General features: G+C 60.7%; 1 protein-coding gene across 1 annotated transcript in view; it reads right to left on the reverse strand.

The window, feature by feature from the left end:
• HUWE1 (HECT, UBA and WWE domain containing E3 ubiquitin protein ligase 1) overlaps nt 1–18,391 on the reverse strand; it is a 76,122-nt gene that overhangs the window by 6,263 nt on the left and 51,468 nt on the right. The window contains exons 57-74 of the mRNA XM_082781630.1: nt 16,990–17,144; nt 16,840–16,888; nt 15,981–16,178; nt 15,615–15,849; nt 15,300–15,433; nt 14,477–14,688; nt 13,341–13,629; nt 11,626–11,728; nt 9,671–10,226; nt 7,745–8,390; nt 6,802–6,920; nt 5,479–5,635; nt 5,260–5,392; nt 3,812–4,014; nt 3,591–3,673; nt 2,450–2,546; nt 2,102–2,254; nt 723–968 (exon numbers count right to left, since the gene is read on the reverse strand). Coding sequence (XP_082637756.1) covers nt 723–968; nt 2,102–2,254; nt 2,450–2,546; nt 3,591–3,673; nt 3,812–4,014; nt 5,260–5,392; nt 5,479–5,635; nt 6,802–6,920; nt 7,745–8,390; nt 9,671–10,226; nt 11,626–11,728; nt 13,341–13,629; nt 14,477–14,688; nt 15,300–15,433; nt 15,615–15,849; nt 15,981–16,178; nt 16,840–16,888; nt 16,990–17,144 — 3,768 coding nt within the window. The remainder of the gene's footprint in view (nt 1–722; nt 969–2,101; nt 2,255–2,449; nt 2,547–3,590; nt 3,674–3,811; nt 4,015–5,259; nt 5,393–5,478; nt 5,636–6,801; nt 6,921–7,744; nt 8,391–9,670; nt 10,227–11,625; nt 11,729–13,340; nt 13,630–14,476; nt 14,689–15,299; nt 15,434–15,614; nt 15,850–15,980; nt 16,179–16,839; nt 16,889–16,989; nt 17,145–18,391) is intronic.

Genomic DNA, 18,391 nt, shown 5'->3' on the forward strand with positions numbered 1-18,391 from the left:
CCCTGACCCCACCCAAACCCCCTTCCCAGCCCCTCCAGCCCCCCCCAAATCCCCCCAAGCCCCTTCCCAGCCCCCCTAAACTATCCCAAACCCCCCCAGGTCCCCCCAAACCCCCTTCCTGCCCCCCTCAATGAGTCCATAACCCCCCCAAACCCCTTCTCAGCCCCCCCAGCCCACCTGAGACCCCCTCCAACCCCCCAAAATCCCTTTCCTGTCCCCCTCAACGAGTCCCTAACCCCCCCAAATCCCTTCTCAGCCCCACCAGACCATCTGAGACCCCCTCCAACCCCCCAAAATCCCTTTCCTGCCCCCTTCAATGAGTCCCTAACCCCCCCAAACCCCTTCCCAGCCCCCCCAAACCATCCCAAATCCCCCCAAAATCCCTTTCCTGCCCCCTTCAATGAGTCCCTAACCCCCCCAAATCCCTTCCCAGTGCCCCCAAACCATCCCAGACCCCCCCAAATCCCCCTAAAGCCCTTCCCAGTGCCCCCAAACCCTCCCAACCCCCCCTCAAACCCCTTCTCAGCCCCCCCAGACCATCTGAGACCCCCCCAGCCCTCCCCAAACCCCCTTCCTGCCCTCCTCAACGAGTCCCTAACCCCCCCAAATCCCCCCAAACCCCTTCCCAGCCCCCCCAAACCACCCCAAACCCCCCCAAATCCCCCCCAACTCCTTCCCATCCCCCCCAAAACCCCCCCAAACTCCCCCCAAAAGCCCCTCACCGGCGAAGCGCAGGAACTTTTGGGTGTCGGGGGGCAGGCTGGCCGAGATGTGCATGGAGGAAGGCTCGCGGGAGAAGAAGGGGTCGAGCGAGGAGGGGGTGGCGGGGGTCAGGGGGGCCGGGGACAGCGGGGGGGGCTCGTCCTTGATGTGGGCCAGTTGGCTCTCGCGGGTGTCCCGCACCGGGGGCTTGCTCTCCCGTTCCGTGGCGTGCACCAAGAAGAAGGCTTCCACCGCCGGCTGCAGCACTGAGGGGGGAAAAAAGGGGTTAAAACGCCCCAAAAACGGTGCTGGGGGCTTCAGGGGGGGGTCTGAGGATCTTAAGAGAGCCCCGATGCCCGAAGCGTTCCCCAAAAGGCACTTTCTGTCCTCAAAATGGGTCTCTGAAACTCAAAAGACTGCCTCAAAAGCTTCTTCGCAGCCTCTAAACCCTACCCTGACACCCCCAAACCCGTCCCTGACCCCCCAAAAGCCCCTTCCCATCCCCTTAATCCACCCCTAGACCCCCTAAACCCCTTCTTAACCCCCCCAATCCCCCCCCAAAGCCCCTTCCCATCCCATTAATCCACCCCTAACCCCCCAAGCCCCCCCCAAAGCCCCTTCCCATCCCCTTAATCCACCCCTAAGACCCCCTAAACCCCTTCTTAACCCCCCCAATCCCCCTCCCAAATCCCTTCCCATTCCCTTAATCCATCCCTAACCCCCCCAACCCCCTCTGTGACACCCCAAGCCCCCCCAAAAAAGCCCCTACCCATCCCTAATCCCTCCAAAAGCCCCTTCCCACCCCCTGAATCCACCCCTAGACCCCCTAAACCCCTTCTTAACCCCCCAATCTCCCCCAAAGCCCCTTCCCATCCCATTAATCCACCCCTAGACCCCCTAAACCCCTTCTTAACCCCCCAATCCCCCCCAAAACCCCTTCCCATCCCCTTAATCCACCCCTAACCCCTCCATCACCCCCAAAACCCCCTTCCCATCCCATTAATCTATCCCTAACCCCCCCCAACTCCTCCATGACCCCCTAAATCCCCCCCAAAAAGCCCCTTCCCATCCCCTCAATCCTTCCCTAACCCCCCCAAGTCCCCCCAAAAGCCCCTTCTCATCCCCTCAATCCACCCCTAGACCCCCTAAACCCCTTCTTAACCCCCCCAGTCCCCCCAAAAAACCCCTTCCCATCCCATTAATCTATCCCTAACCCCCCCAACTCCTCCATGACCCCCCAAGCCCCCCCAAAAAGCCCCTTCCCATCCCCTCAATCCTTCCCTAACCCCCCCAAGTCCCCCCCAAAAGCCCCTTCCCATCCCCGTAATCCACTCCTAGACCCCCAAAGCCCCTTCCCCACCCCAGAACCCCCCCCCCCCGAGCCCCCCCAGCCCCGCACCGAGCACGGCGTGCTGGTCGTGGGACTCCTCGAGCTCCTTCAGGCACTCCCCCAGCATGTCCCACAGCTCGTCCAGGCACAGCTGCTCGCTCAGCAGGGGCAGCTCCGGGGGGGGCCGCTCATCCCGCTCCCCCCCCTGCGACCCCTCCGAACCTGGGGGGGGATTTTAGGGTTAGGGGTGGGGGGACACACACGGGGGCACAGCCCCACGGTGCCACCGACCCCTTCTGTGCGCCCAGTAGGGACTGGGAGCACTGTGGTTTCAAGCAGTGGGGCAAACTGGGAAGGGAACCGGTTTAAAGTGGGGGGGGGGGAGACTGGTTTGAACTGGGGAGGGGGCTCACTCACCCACGGAGGGGGCGTCCTGGGGGGCGGGCGAGGGCTGGTCCACGTCCATGGGCGACTCGTCGCGGCGGGGAGCGCCGTCCGCCGGCCCGGCCTCCGACTGGTGGGGGGGGGACAGGGGTGGGGGGGTTAAGGGGGGCCCCCAGGGACCCTGCGCCACCCCCAGCCCCCCCCCAAGACCCCCAAACCGGTGTGGGGGGGACGTGCAGGGTGGGGGTGGGGAGGAGGAGGGGATGGGGAAGGGGGGGAGGGAGGTGGAAGGAGGAGGAGGAGGAGGGGGGAAGATGGGGAGGAAGAGGAGGAGGGAGGAAGGCTGGGGGAGAGGAGGAAGAGGGGAGGCGGTGGAAGAAGGAAATGAGGAAGAGGAGGGAGAGGATGAAGAGGGAGGAGGATGAAGAGGGAGGAAGGTTGTGGGGTGAGTAGGGTAGGGGAGAAGCAGGAGAGGAGGCAGCAGGGGAAGGGGGTGGAGGAAGAGGAGGAGGAGGATGAAGAGGGAGGAAGGCTTGGGGAGAGGAGGAAGAGGAGGCAGTGGAAAAAGGAAATGAGGAAGAGGAGGGAGAGGATGAAGAGGGAGGAAGGTTGTGAATGGGGTAGGGGAGAAGCAAGAGAGAAAGCAGCAGAGGAAGAGGAGGTTGGGGATGAAGAGGGAGGAAGGCTGAGGGAGAGGAAGAAGAGAAGAGGCAGTGGAAGAAGGAAATGAGGAAGAGGAGGGAGAGGATGAAGAAGGAGGAGGATGAAGAGGGAGGAGGATGAAGAGGAGGGGAGAAGCAGGAGAGGAGGCAGCGCAGGAATGGGAAGGAGCAGGAGGAAGGGATGAGGCTGGAAGAAGGGGACAGAAGGAGCACGAGGAGGAGGAGGAGGAGGATGAAGAGGAGGAGGAGGGCGAGGAGGAGGAGGATGAAGAGGGAGGAAGGCCACGGGGGGAAGGGGATAAGGAGAGAGAAGCGAGAGAGGAAGGGAAGGGAGGAGACGGAGGGCGACGGAGAGGGAGAAAGGAGCGGAGGACGTGATGGAGGAAGAGAAGGAGGAGGAAGAGGAGGAGGAGGAGGAGGAAGAGGAGGCCGAAGGAGGAGGATGCGGGGGGCGAGGCCGTGCTAACCGTGTCTGCCTGCTGCTGCCTCCGGGCCCTCTGGCCCTCACGTACCATTTGTATGATGGCGTCGGCCTCGGCCTCCAGCTGCCGGACGGCGGCTTGGATGCTGCCAGCCGCCCCGAGGCCCCCGGCACCTACGAGGTACAGGGCGTCAGGCCCCCCAAAATTCCAAAATTTGGCTCTGGGGGGGGTGGAGGAAGAAAAAAAAAAAAAGGAGGGGGTCCTAGTGTTGTTGTAGTGTGTCCCCCAACCCCGTGCTCAGGTGTCCTTACCCAGGCGCCCGGCTTGCTTGGCTTTTTTGTGAGCGCGGCGCGTGTCGTCGCGGAGCTGGATGATGACCTGCAGGACGCGGAGGAAGAAGCGCTGCGTGGAGGTCTTGGAGGTGAGCACCGACATGGAGGGCAGCTGCAGCTCCCGCCCGCCCAGAGCCCGTTTCTGCGAGGCCACGATCACCACGCTCTCCGCCGTGTCGAAGCTGGGGGGGCGAAGAAGGGGTTAGAGGGGGTGGGGGGGGGTGGGAGGGGGAAGGGGTGTCGGTAGGGGCAAGGGTTAATAGGGAAAGGAACAAGTTACGTCAGTAGGGACACGAGTTAACGGGATTTAAATCAGTAGGGACATGAGTTAATGGGAGTGGGATCAGTTGGGACATGAGTTAACGGGATTAAAATCAGTAGGGACACGAGTTAACGGGAGTGGGATCAGTAGGGACATGAGTTAATGGGAGTGGGATCAGTAGGGACACGAGTTAACGGGAGTGGGATCAGTAGGGACACGAGTTAACGGGAGTGGGATCAGTAGGGACACGAGTTAATGGGAGTTTAATCAGTAGGGACATGATTTAACAGGAGTGAGATCAGTAGGGACACGAATTAACAGGATTTAAATCAGTAGGGACATGAGTTAACGGGAGTGGGATCAGTAGGGCCAAGAGTTAACAGGAGTTAGATCAGTAGGGACATGAGTTAACGGGATTTAAATCAGTAGGGACACGAGTTAATGGGAGTGGGATCAGTAGGGACATGAGTTAACAGGATTAAAATCAGTAGGGCCAAGAGTTAATAGGAGTTCCATCAGTAGGGACATGATTTAACAGGAGTGAGATCAGTAGGGACACGAATTAACAGGATTTAAATCAGTAGGGACATGAGTTAACGAGAGTGGGATCAGTAGGGACACGAGTTAACGGGATTTAAATCAATAGGGACAGGAGTTAACAGGACTTAGATCAGTAGGGACACGAGTTAACGGGAGTGGGATCAGTAGGGACATGAGTTAACGGGATGGAAAAGTTGTATCAGTAGGGCCAAGAGTTAATAGAAGTTATATCAAGAGGGCCAAGAATTAACAGGAATTAGATCAGTAGGGACACGAGTTAACAGGAGGAGAAAGTTTTATCAATAGGGACACGAGTTAACAGGAAGGCCAGGAATTAATGCCACGAACAAGAGTTATCAGTAGGGCCAAGAGTTAACAGGAGGGACAAGTTACATCAGTAGGGACACGAGTTAACAGGAGGGCCAGGAATTAATGGCATGGACAAGAGTTATCAGTAGGGCCAAGAGTTATCAGTAGGGCCAAGAGTTATCAGTAGGGCCAAGAGTTAACAGGAGCTTTTATCAGCAGGGCCAAGGGTTACGAGGCTGGGAGGACGCAGAGACCACCCGAGGCAGCTCGGGGACCCCGGGGGGGGACCGTGGGGACCCCGGGGGGGGCCACTCACCGGCTCTGCATCTTCCCCTTGAGCTTGGCGCTGGGGGGCTGCTCGTCGGGGAGCCCCTCGGGGGACGGGGCCTCGCTCTGCGCCCGCCGCTGCTGCTCCAGGTTGTACTCCCGCAGCTCCGCCAGCAGCGTGCCTGGGGAAGGACGGGGGGTGTCAACGGGACCCCCAAGACCCCCCCCCAGGGGTTCCTCGAGGCGGCGGGACCCTCGGGACCCTCACCGATCTGGCGGCAGAGGGTGGCCCCCAGCTGGCGGGCGCCGCTGAGCAGGAGGCGCAGGACGGTGTCGCGGGTGCCGGGGTCGCCCCGCGAGAGCTGCAGGAGGACGTTGGCCGCGTCCTCCAGGCCTTCCTCCGAGCACGAGTGAGACGTCAGCACCTTGGGGGGAAAAAAGGAGGGATTGGGTAACACGGAAAGGAGGCATCGAGGGCAAAAAAGGAGGTGTTGAGGGCAAAAAGGGGGTGTCGAGGCTGAAAAGGGAGGTGTTGAGGCCAAAAAGGGAGGCATCAAGGATGAAAGGACACGTTGAGGCCAAAAAAAGGAGGTATCAAGGCCGAAAAGGAGGCATCGAGGCCAAAAAATGGGGTGTAGAGGCCAAAAAGGGAAGCGTCGAGGCCAAAAAGGACATGTTGAGGACAAAAAAAAAGGGTGTTGAGGCCAGAAAAGGGAGGCTGGAAAAGGGAGGCATCAAGGACAAAAAAAGGAGGCATCGAGGCCAAAAAATGGGGTGTTGAGGCCAAAAAGGACATGTTGAGGACAAAAAAAAGGAGGGATCGAGGACGAAAAAAGGAGGCGTTGAGGCCAAAAAAGGGATGTAGAGGCCAAAAAGGGAGGTGTCAAATTTGAAATTGGAAAAGGGAGGCGTTGAGGCCAGAAAGGGAGGCATTGAGGATGAAAGGACATGTTGAGGACAAAAAAAAGGAGGCATCAAGGCTGAAAAGGAGGTGTCGAGGCCAAAAAAGAGGCGAAGTGTTGAATTTGGAAAGGGAGGCGTCGAGGCCAGAAATAAAGGAGGTGTTGAGGCCAAAAAAAAGAAGGTGTCGAGGCCAAAAAAAGGAGGCATCGAGGCCATAAAAAGGAGGCCTCGAGGCCAAAAAAGGGGAGGCCTTGAGGCCAAAAAAAGGAGGCCTCGAGGCCAAAAAGGGGGCCTCGAGGCCAAAAAAAAGTAGGCCTCGAGACTGAAAAGGGGGCCTCGAGGCCAGAAAAGGGAGGCACTGAGGCCAAAAAGGAGGTGTTGAGGCCAGAAAAAAGGAGGCATCGAGGCCAAAAAGGGGGAAGCCTCGAGGCCAAAAAAAGGAGGCCTCGAGGCCAAAAAAAGGAGGCCTCAAGGCCAAAAAAGGGGAGGCCTCAAGGCCAAAAAAAAGTAGGCCTCGAGGCCAAAAAAAGGAGGCCTCGAGGCCAAAAAAAGGAGGCCTCGAGGCCAAAAAGGGGGCCTCGAGGCCTGAAAAGGGAGGCGCCGAGGCCGAAATGGGGGTGTTGGGGATGCCCCAAAGCCCGTGCCCCCCCTCCTGTCCCACCCCCCGAGCCCCCAGCCCCCAGCTCACCTCCACTGACAGCTGCAGCTGGCTCTCGGTCAGCCCCGTGGCCGCCATGCGGGGGTCGGGGCTGCCCCCGCCGCCCCCCTCGGACCCCTTGGCCGGGGACTTGGCGCTCTTGGTGGGAGCTGGGGGTGGAGGGGGGTGGCCGCCATCAGGTCCCGTCCCCATTTGTGCCCCCGTCTTCATCCCCATCCCACTGCCATCTCCCCCATCCCTTTTGTCCCCTTTTCCCTCACCCCATTCTTTTTTTCATCATTTTTTTTCCCATTTCCCTGTCCCCGATTCCCCCTCTCCCCACCCCATTCCCTTCTCCCTACATCCCCATTCCCCCCTCCTTGTCCCCATTCCCCCCTCCTTGTCCCCATTTCCCTCTCCCCATCCCTTTTTTCCCTTTCCCCATCCCCATTTCCCCCCTAACTCCCCCAACTCCCCCCTAAACCCCCCAATACCCCCCTCACCCCCCCAATTCCCATCTCCTCGTCCCCATTCCCCTCTCCCCATCCCTTTTTTCCCCCTTCCTTGTCCCCAATTCCCCCCTCGGCCCCCAACTCCCCCCTCACACCCCCAACACCCCCCTCATCCCCCCCAATTCCCCCCTAACCCCCCCAATTCCCCCCTAACCCCCCCCATCTCCCCCCTCACCCCCCAATTCTCCCCATAACCCCCCCATTACCCCCCAAATTCCCCCCCACACCCCCAAATTCCCCCCTAACCCCCCCAATTCCCCCCTTACCCCCCCAAGTACCCCCCCACACCCCCAAATTCCCCCCCACACCCCCATTTCCCCTCTCCCCATCCCTTTTTTTCCCTTTCCCTGTCCCCATCTCCCCCCTAACCCCCCCATTTCCCCCCTAACCCCCCCAATTCCCCCTCTCACCCCCCAAATTCCCCCCCTAACCCCCCAAACACCCCCCAAACCCCCCCAAAATCCCCCCCCCCAACAACTCACCAGCCGTCGCACCGCCGCCTGCCACCGCCGTCGCACCGCTGGCCCCGGCCGGCGTCCCCGCGGTGGGGCTGGGGGCTGCGGGGGGACCCCCGGCAGCAGCAGGGGGGGCAGCAGCAGCAGCAGCAGCCCCGGCCCCGCTTCCCGGGGGTGGGGGCGGCGGGGGGGCGGCCGCCCCATCTCCCCCTTTCCCCCCTCCTCCTCCCTCGGGGAGGGCGATGGAGATGAGGGAGAGGAGGCGCAGGAGCTTTTCGGTGAGGAGGGCGCTGCGGCGGATGACCCCGTGGGACAACATGTTCATCAGCTGCCCCAGGGGGGACGCCTCCAACCCCAACCCCAAAACTTCCCCCTCGGGACCCCCGGCCCCCGGCCCGGCTTTAGCAGAGCCTTTGCCTTTACGGCTGACGTTCATGTTGTCCAGCTTGACCAGGAGGTCCCAAAAATCGGTGGAGAGCCCCCCCGGGCCGCCGGAGGAGGTGGTGGAGGTGGTGGGAGCGGGGGCGGTTTGGGGGGCGCCCCCCGAGGGGCAAGGGCTGCCCCCCGTTTTGGGGCCGGTGCCCCCTCCGCCACCACCGCCGCCGCCGCGGTCCCGTTCGCCGTCGCTCGTCGCTTCCCGGCCCCGCTGCTGGGTGAAGTGGCTGGGGAAGACCTGGAGGGGAAAAAAAAAGGTTAAAAAAAGGGTAAAAAAGGCAAAATGAAAAATTGAACCCCTGCCACGCGCAGCTGGGGGGCCTCAGGTGGCTCCCCCAGTATGGCCCGGTGCACCCCAGTGGGGTCTGGTGAATCCCAAAGTGGTCCAGAGCACCCCAAATCGCCTCGAACTCCAACAAGGAGCACCCAAACACCCCCAAGATGTCCTCCAGAGCACCCCAAGGTCCCCTGGAGCACCCCAAATCCCCCCCAAGCTCAACAAGGAGCACCCAAACACCCCAAAGATGTGCTCCAGAGCACCCCAAGATCCTCCAGAGCACCCCAAATCCCCCCGAGCTCCAACAAGGAGCGCCCAAACGCCCCCAAGACCTCCTCTAGAGCACCCCAAGGTCCTCCAGAGCACCCCAAATCCCCCTGAGCTCTAAGAATAAGCACCCAACACCCCCAAGACCTCCTCCAGAGCACCCCAAGGTCCTCCAGAGCACCCCAAATCCCCCCAAGCTCCAACAAGGAGCACCCAAACACCCCAAAGATGTGCTCCAGAGCACCCCAAGATCCTCCAGAGCACCCCAAATCCCCCCCAGCTCCGAAAAGGAGCATCCAAACACACCCAAGACGTCCTCCAGAGCACCCCAAGGCCCCCTGGAGCACCCCAAATCCCCCTGAGCTCCAACAAGGAGCCCCCAAACACCCCCAAGACCTCCTCCAAACCCCCCCGAGATCCTCCAGAGCCCCCCAACTCCCCCCAACCTCCAACAAGGAGCACCCAAACACCCCCAAGACATCCTCCAGAGCACCCTGAGGTCCTCCAGAGCACCCCAAATCCCCCCGAGCTCCAACAAGGAGCCCCCAAACACCCCCAAGACATCCTCCAGAGCACCCAAAGGTCCTCCAGAGCCCCCCAAATCCCTCCGAGCTCTAAGAATAAACACCCAAACAGCCCAAAAATGTGCTTCAGAGCATCCCAAATCCCCCCAGGGTCCAACAAGGCGCCCCCAAACACCCCCAAGACGTCTTCTAGAGCACCCCAAATCCCCCTGAGCTCTAAGAATAAGCACCCAACACCCCCAAGACCTCCTCCAGAGCCCCCCAACTCCCCCCAACCTCCAACAAGGAGCCCCCAAACACCCCGAAGATGTGCTCCAGAGCACCCTGAGGTCCTCCAGAGCACCCCAAATCCCCCCCAGCTCCAACAAGGACCGCCCAAACACCCCCAAGACCTCCTCCAGAGCCCCCCGAGATCCTCCAGAGCCCCCCAAACTCCCCCCCAGGGCTCACCTTGGCCAGCTGGATGAGGGTGTCGAGGACGTGGCGGCAGACGACGGGGGCGGCCTGGGGGTGGATGTGGACGGCGGAGCCGGCGGCGGCGGCGTGCTTCTCGGTGTGCTTCCTCCCGGGAGCCCTCTGGATCTGGAAGATGTTGGTTCGGCACCCGAGGGCGGCGTCCATGGAGACGGAGAGCCAGGAGAGCTGGCCGGAGCTTCGAGCTTCCACCCGGTGCAATAAATCCAAGGCTCGAGGCTCGGCGGCGGCGCCGGTTCGGGCTCCGGCGCGTCGTTGGGGACGTTGTTCTTCGGGGGCCGGGGGGGCTCGGGGGGCTTCGAGGCAAAGCTCGCTCTCGCTGCTGCGTTGGAGGATGGAGAGGAGGCTGCGGACGACCCAGCCCCGGGTGGGAGCGTGGTAGCAGAGGTTGCGGAGGACGCGGTGGAGGCGGCTGGTGTTCAGTTTGGGCTCGTCCACGAAGAGAAGCACCAGGAGGCACGAGAGGGCTTCGTGGTCCAGCAGCAGGCGGCCCCGAAGGCGCAGGAGGCTGTCCACGCTGCTCCCCGAGGGTCTGCGGGGGGGAGAAGTGAGTGGGGGGAGGCCCAAAAGCTCGTGTTGCTACCCCAAAAAGCTTGGGAAGATCCCCAAGAGCTCGTGTTGCTCCCCAAAAGCTTGGGAAGATACCCAAAAAGCTTGGGAAGATACCCAAAACAGCTTGGGAATAACCCCAAAAGCTCATGTTGCTCCCCAAAACCTCATGTTGCTACCCCAGAAGCTTGGGAAGATACCCAAGAAGCTTGGGAAGATCCCAAAAAAACTTGGGAATAACCCCAAAAGCTCGTGTTGCTCCCCAGAAGCTTGGGAAGATCCCCAAAATCTTGGGAAGATCCCCAAAAAGCTCAGGAATAACCTCAAAAGCTTGTGTGGCTCCCCAAAAGCTCATGTTGCTACTCCAAAAGCTTGGGAAGATACCCAAAACAGCTTGGGAATAACCCCAAAAGCTCATGTTGCTCCCCCAAAAGCTTGGGAAGATCCCCCAAAAGCTTGGGAATAACCCCAAAAGCTCGTGTTACTCCCCCTAAAGCTTGGGAAGATACACAAAAAGCTCAGAAAGATACCCAAAAAGCTTGGGAAGATCCCCAAAATCTCGTGTTGCTCTCCAGAAGCTTGGGAAGATCCCCAAGAGCTCGTGCTGCTCCGCCAAAAAATTTGGGAATAACCCCAAAAGCTCGTGTTGCTCCCCAGAAGCTTGTGAAGATCCCCCCCAAAAAACCTCGGTGAGCTCACCAGATACTCGTGGGGCTCCCCAGAACCCTGTGGGGTTCCAAAGGACCTCGAGGAGCTCCCCAGAACCTTGCTGGGCTCCCCAGATGCTTGTGGGGCTCCCCCAAAGCTCATGGGGCCCCCCAGAACCTTGTGGGGCTCCCCAGAACTTTTTGGGGTCTCCCAAGAACCTCGTGGGGCTCCCCAGAAGATTTTGGGGTCCCCCAGAACCTCGTGAGGCTCCCCAGAATCTCGTGGGGCTCCCCAGAAGTTTTTGGGGTCTCCCAGAACCTCGTGGGGATCCCCAGAACCTCTTGGGGTCCCCCAGAACCTCGTGGGGCTCCCCAGAACTTTTTTGGGCCCCCAAGAACCTCGTGGGGCTCCCCAGAAGTTTTTGGGGTCCCCCAGAACCTTGTGGGGATCCACAGAACCTCGTGGGGCTCCCCAGAAGTTTTTGGGGTCTCCCAGAACCTCGTGGGGCTCCCCAGATGTTTTTGGGGTCTCCCAGAACCTCGTGGGGTTCCCCAGAAGTTTTTGGGGTCTCCCAGAACCTTGTGGGGCTCCCCAGAAGTTTTTGGGGTCCCCCAGAACCTTGTGGGGCTCCCCAGAACCTCGTGGGGTTCCCCAGAAATCTTTGGGGTCTCCCAGAACCTCGTGGGGCTCCCCAAAAGTTTTTGGGGTCCCCCAGAACCTCGTGGGGCACGTACCTGCTGTGGCTGCTGCTGCCCCCCATGTGGAAGGTGCCGCCCCGCTGCACGGCCAGCCGGGTGTACTGCACCCCCCGGTTCCCACTCAGCCGACTGGTGAAGGCTGCCGAGAAAAAATGGTGTTAGGGGGCTTTGGGGGGGCTTGGGGGGGGCTTTTTGGGGGCGTGGGGTCATGGGGGGCACAGGGTTTGGGGGTACGGGGTCAGGGGGCGCGGGGTTTCAGGGTCCAAGGGGTTTGGAGGGGGGTGAGGGGAAATACGGGGGTGGCAGGAGGGGAGGAGGAGGGATGGGGAAAAGAGAATTGGGGTGTGGGGGGAGAATAAAAGGGCATCAGGGGAGGATTTGGGGTGCTGGGAGGGAATAGAGGATGCCGAGAGAGGATTTGGGGGTGCTAGGAGAGGATAGAGGATGTCAGGAGAGGATTTGGGGTGCCGAGAAGGAATGGAGAATGTCAGGAGAGGATTTGGGGTACTAGGAAGGAATGGAGGATGCCAGGAGAGGATTTGGGGTGCCGAGAGGGAATAGAGAACATCGAGAGACAATTTGGGGTGTTAGGAGAGGATTTGGGGTGCTGAGAGAGGGAATGGAGGATGCCAGGAGAAGATTTGGGGTGCTAAGAGAGGATAGAGGACGTCAGGAGAGGATTTGGGGTGCTGAGAGAGGGAATGAAGGATGTCAGGAGAAGATTTGGGGTACTAGGAGGGAATGGAGGATGCCAGGAGAGGATTTGGGGTGCTGAGAGAAGGAATAGAGAATATCAGGAGAGGATTTGGGGTACTAGGAAGGAATGGAGGATGTCAGGAGAGGATTTGGGGAGCTGAGAGGGAATAAAGGATGTCAGGAAAGGATTTGGGGTGCTGGGAAGGAACAGAGAACATCGAGAGAGGATTTGGGGTGCCAAGAGGGAATGAAGGATGTCAGGAGAGGATTTGGGGTGCTAAAAGAAGGAATGGAGGACATCAGGAGAGGATTTGGGGTAGTAGGAGGGAATGGAGGACGTCAAGAGAGGATTTGGGGTGTCGAGAGAAGGAATAGAGAATATCAGGAGAGAATTTGGGGTACTAGGAAGGAATGGAGGATGTCAGGAGAGGATTTGGGGTGCCGAGAGGGAACGGAGAATGTCAGGAGAGGATCTGGGGTGCTGAGAGATGATAGAGGACGTCAGGAGAGGATTTGGGGTACTAAGAGGGAATGAAGGACATCAGGAGAAGATTTGGGGTGCTGGGAGAAGATAGAGGATGTCAGGAGAGGATTTGGGGTACTAAGAGGGAATGGAGGATGTCAGGAGAGGATTTGGGGTGGTGAGAGATGATAGGGGACATCAGGAGAGGATTTTGGGTGCTGAGAGGGAATGGAGAATGTCAGGAGATGATGTGGGGTACTAAGAGGGAACGAAGGACATCAGGAAAGGATTTAGGGTGCTGAGAGATGATAGAGGATGTCAGGAGAGGATTTGGGGTGCTAGGAAGGAACTAAGGACATCAGGAGAGGATTTTGGGTGCCAAGAGGGAATGGAGAATGGAGAATGTCAGGAGGTGATGTAGGGTACTAAGAGGGAATGAAGGATGTCAGGAGAGGATTTGGGGTGCTGGGAGAGGATTTGAGGTGCTAGGAGAGGATTTGGGGTGCTGGGAGAGGATGAAGGAACACCAGGAGAGGACAAGGAGCGAGAGGAGGCCGGGAGGGGACGGAGGCGACGCCACCGTGCTGCTCACCGGGGCTGCGGAGGATGGCGGAGAGCGCGGAGGTGCTGGAGTGGCCGAAGAGGCGCTCGTGCATCAGCTGGCGCTGGCGGGCCTCCTGCTCGCGCCGCAGGGCCTGGGCCTCGGCGGCGATGTCGGGGGGCATGACGGCCAGCACGCTGTCCTCCATGTCCTCCAGCACCGAGCGCCGCAGCTCCGAGGGCAGCGTCTGGATGAAGGTCACCGGGTCCATGGGGGCGTCCGAGCTCGTCGCCTGCGCCAGCTCCCGGCGCTGCTGCTCCGCACGCTGCTGCGCCAGCACCTGCCCGGGAAGGCCTCCGGTTAGCCACGCCCACCGGGGGACACGCCCACTTAAGCCACGCCCCACGATAAGACACGCCCCCCCCCCCGATAAACCACACCCCTTCAATAAACCATACCCAGCACCCGATGTAACGCACCCCCGCCCCGTTACTAGGAGGGCTCTGGGAAGGAAGGGGTTAACCCTTCATTCAGTAGGCCACGCCCACAGACAGGCCACACCCCTTTGGATAAACCACGCCCCCAATGCAAAGTTCCACCCCTCAAGCCCCACCCACCCCACATGACCCCTCCCTTCACTCAAGCCCCGCCCACCCCCTTTTAGCCCCGCCCACCCCCCTCAAGTCCCTCCCCTCTTAAGCCCCTCCCACCCCTCAAGCCCCTCCCGCCCACCCAGACCACTCCCACCCCCTTTAAGCCCCCATCCCACCAGACCCCTCCCACCCCCTTTTAAGCCCCACCCACCCCTTCAAGCCCCTCCCCTTCAAGCCCCTCCCCCCCTCTAAGCCCCGCCCACCCCTCTAAGCCCTGCTCACCGCAAGTCCCTCCCACCCACACAGACCCCTCCCACCCCTCAAGCCCCGCCCACCCCACCAGGCCCCACCCACCCAATTTAAGCCCCACCCCCTCCCATTTAAACCCCACCCACCCCTCGAAGCCTCTCCCACCCCTCTAAGCCCCTCCCACTCCTTCAAGCCCCGCCCACCCCCTTAAGCCCCGCCCACCCCCTTAAGCCCCTCCCACCCCCTTAAGCCCCTCCCACCCCCTTTAAGCCCCGCCCACTCCCATTTAAACCCCACCCACCCCCCTTCAAGCCCCGCCCACCCCCCCCTCGAAGCCCCGCCCACCTCCTCCTGGATGGCCGGGGGCAGGGCGGCCAGGAACTCGGGGCTGACCTCGGTGAGGCCGGGATTGGCCACCACCGGGGGGGCGGGGCTGGGGGTGGGCGGGGCCCGGGCGGGGGGGCGGATCCCCAGCTGGTTCTGCAGCACCTCCCGGCGGATGTCGTCCGGCAGCGCCGCCAGGAACGAGGGGTCCACGCCCTCGGGGAGGCTGATCCCTGGGGGGGGGCAACGGGGGCGTGTTAGGGGCACGGTGGGGTTATGGGGTCATGGAGGTCATGGGGGGGATATGGGGTCACGGGGGGGGTGTGGGGTCACGGGGGGAGCGTGGGGGGGATGTGGGGTCACGGGGGGGGCATTTATGGGAGGTTTAGGGGACATTTGGGGGGTATTTGGGGGACATTTAGGTGACATTTGGGGGACATTTAGGGGACGTTTAGGGAACATTTGGGGGATATTTGGGGGACACATGTGGGATATTGGGGGCATATTTAGGGGATATTGGAGGGACATTTGGGGGATATTTGGGCGACGTTTAGGGGACATTTGGGAGATATTTGGGGGGCATTTAGGGGAGGTTTAGGGGACATTTGGGGGATACTTGGGGGACATTTAGGGGACATTTGGGGGACATTTAGGGGATGTTCAGGGGATATTTAGGGGGCATTTGGGCGACATTTACGGGACGTTTAGGGGATGTTTGGGAGATATTTGGGGGGCGTTTAGGGGACATTTGGGAGATATTTGGGGGGCATTTAGGGGAGGTTTAGGGGACATTTGGGGGATATTTGGGGGACGTTTAGGGGACGTTTGGGGCCGCGGCGCCCACCTGCGAGCGGGTCCTCCTCCTCGCTGCTGGTGGAGGGCAGCGGCTCCTCCAGGATCCCCCGCGAGTCGGCGCCCGAGATGGCGACGGCCGAGTCCCGGGTGGACGAGCTCTCCGAGGACGAGGCGGGGGGCGAGCTAATTTGGGGGGGGGGGGACACAGGGACACCCCAAAATTTAGCTGTGTCCCCAAAACACAGCTTTTTGTGTCCCCCCCCCAAAAAAAAAAAAGGGTACGGAGGACGCAAGGGGGTGGCGGGGATGTTATAGGGTGATTATGGGGGCGTTATGGGGGCGTTATGGGGTCGAGGGCTCTTACCTGTCATCGGTGGGGTGGGAGGCGTCGGGGGGGCCCGGGGGGGCGGGCGGGGGGCCCTGGGGGGTGCCGGGGGGGCCTTGTGGGGGTGCGGGGGCCCCCCCGGCCTCGCTGCCCCCCCCGGCTTCCTCTAGGGTGCAGGAGGCCAGGCTGGAGGTGTCCATGGGGGAGCCCTCCAGGGCGCTGCTCACGGCCGTCAGCGCGTCCGAATCCTCGGCTCTCTCCGGGGACAAAGAGGCTGCGGGGGGGGGGGGACGCAAAAAAATAAATTTAAGCCCCCCCCGTATTTATAAAGAGCCCCCCCCAGCCCCAAATGGATGGGGATTAATAAATTAACCCCCCCCCAAAAAAAGGAGATGTGGGACTCACTGATGGTGGGAGCGGGTGACAGCTCCATCTGGGTGGCTTCGGCGTCCGGGGGGGGCCGTCCTGGCCCCCCCTCTTCGTGCTCCGGGGGCTGGGGGGGGCGGCCGGGGGCTTCGGGGGGGGGCTCGGGGGCGGCGGGGGCCGGTTCCAGCATCACCAGGGTGCGGTGGGGGCCGGGCGGGGGGGGCTCTCCCGCCGCTTCTAGGGGGGTAAAGGGGGGAAGGTGAGCGCTGGCAGCACCCGTGGGTGCCCCCCCACCCCCCCCTTAAAAAAAAAAACACCCCCCCCCACCCCAAAAAGCCCCCGTTGTGAGGGGTCCCCCCGGGGGAAAGTAGTCGGCTGCATCGTTACCTCGATCGTGGGGCTCCCATCCCGGCCCCCCAACAATACAACCGACTACCTCACCCCCACGGGGCCAGCAGCGCGGCCCCCCCCACCCCAAAATCCCCCCCCCAGCACCCCAAACACCCCCCCCTTTTTAATATCACCCCCCCACGACAAAAAAATAATAAATAAACCCAAAAAAAACCCACAAAACCCAACCCTCACCTGCGTGGCGGGCGCCGGGTGCGCCGGGGGGGGGCCGTATGAAGCCCCCCCCGCCCCACAACGGGATCGGTGACCCCCCCCAGATTTTGGGGGGGGGTTTTAGGGTCAAAAGGGGGGGGGTCCGTCGGCCGTGCGCCCCGCGAGGAAGACAGTAGACTGTATAGTTATCTCCGAGACGGGCGTGTGAGCCTCCAACTATACAATCTACTACCTCAACCCGCGGGGTGCCACGTCGGGGGGGGGCTTGTTTCGCACGGGGGGGGCCCGGTTTTATTTTGGGGGGGGGATTTAGGGACCTCCGGGGGGGTTTTACCTGCTGGGGGGGCGTCGTTGGAGCTGTTGGCGGCTTTGGGCGCTGCGCCCTAAGGGGATAAAGGAGGGTGAGAGGTGGAAAGGAGGGGGGGGGTGGTTTTTTGGGGGGGTTTTTTGGGTTTTTTGGTGCCCCCCCCGGGGGAAAACGGACCTGGGTGCCTGGCTCCGGGGTGTCCTTGTCCTCGGGGCCCCGCTCGGTGCCTTTGGCCTCGTCCTCGGCCGCCTGGCGCCGCCGCTTCTCGCGCCGCTCGTCCAGCTCCTCGTCGCGCAGAGCCTCCAGGCGAGCCAGGATGGGAACCTTCACCACTGGGGGGGGGGCGGAAATTTGGGGAGGGGGGGGGTTAGAAATTTGGGAGGGGGTCAGAAGTTTGGGGGGGGGTCAGAAATTGATGGGGGGGTCAGAAATTTTGAGTAAAAATTTGGGGGGTCGGAAATTTGGGGGGGGGCTCGGAAATTTTAGAGGAAGTCAGAAATTTGGGGGGGACTCAAATTTGGGGGGGGGTCAGAAATTTCGGGGGGGGGTCAGAAATTTCGGAGAGGGGCTTAAAAATTTGGGGAGGAGGTTAGAAATTTGGGGAGGGCGTCAGAAATTTGGGGGGGGTCAGAAATTTGGAGGGGGCTCCAAGTTTGGGAGGGGTCAGAAATTTGGGGGAGGGGTCGGAAATTTGGGGGGGGGGTCAGAAATTTTGAGTAAAAATTTGGGGGGTCGGAAATTTGGGGGGGCTCAGAAATTTGGGGGGGGTCAGAAATTTTGAGTAAAAATTTGGGGGGTCGGAAATTTGGGGAGGGGTCAGAAATTTGGGGTGTCAAAAGGTTGGGGGGTCAATCAGAAATTTGGGGTGGGATCAGAAATTAGGGGAGGAGGTTAGAAATTTGGGGGGGGGGCTTAAAAATTTGGGGAGGGGTCAGAAATTTAGGTGGGGTTAAAAATTTGGTGGGGGGGGGAAATCAGAAATTTGGGGGGGGCTCCAAAAATTGGGGGGGGTCAGAAATTTTATGGGAAGTCAGAAATTTGGGGGGGGGGGGGACTCAGAAATTTCGTGGGGGACTCAGAAATTTGGGGGGAGAATCAGAAATTTGGGGGGGGGCCTTAAAAGTTTGTGGGGTGGGGGGACAGGGGGGAATTTGTGCGATTGGGGGTGAGATGGGGGGGGTATTTATGGGATGGGGGCGATATAGAGGAGATTTATGGGATGGGGGGGACAGAGGGGAGGATTTATGGGATGGGGGGGATTGAGGAGAGGGATTTAGGGAATAGGGGGGAATTGAGGGGGATTTATGGGATGGGGAATGGATTTATGGGATGGGGGGCTTATATAGGGGGATTTATGGGATGGGGGGTTGATTTATGGGATGGGGGACATATATTGGGGGATTTATGGGATGGGGGGTGCATGTAGGGGGATTTATGGGATGGGGGGTGCATGTAGGGGGATTTATGGGATGGGGGGCCTATGTTGGGGCATTTATGGGATGGGGGGTTGATTTATGGGATGGGGGGCGATATAGGGGAATTTATGGGATGGGGGGCGTATATTGGGGGATTTATGGGA

This window comes from Aythya marila, assembly GCF_965140915.1.
Source record: "Aythya marila genome assembly, chromosome: 31".
NCBI classification, from domain to species: domain Eukaryota; kingdom Metazoa; phylum Chordata; class Aves; order Anseriformes; family Anatidae; genus Aythya; species Aythya marila.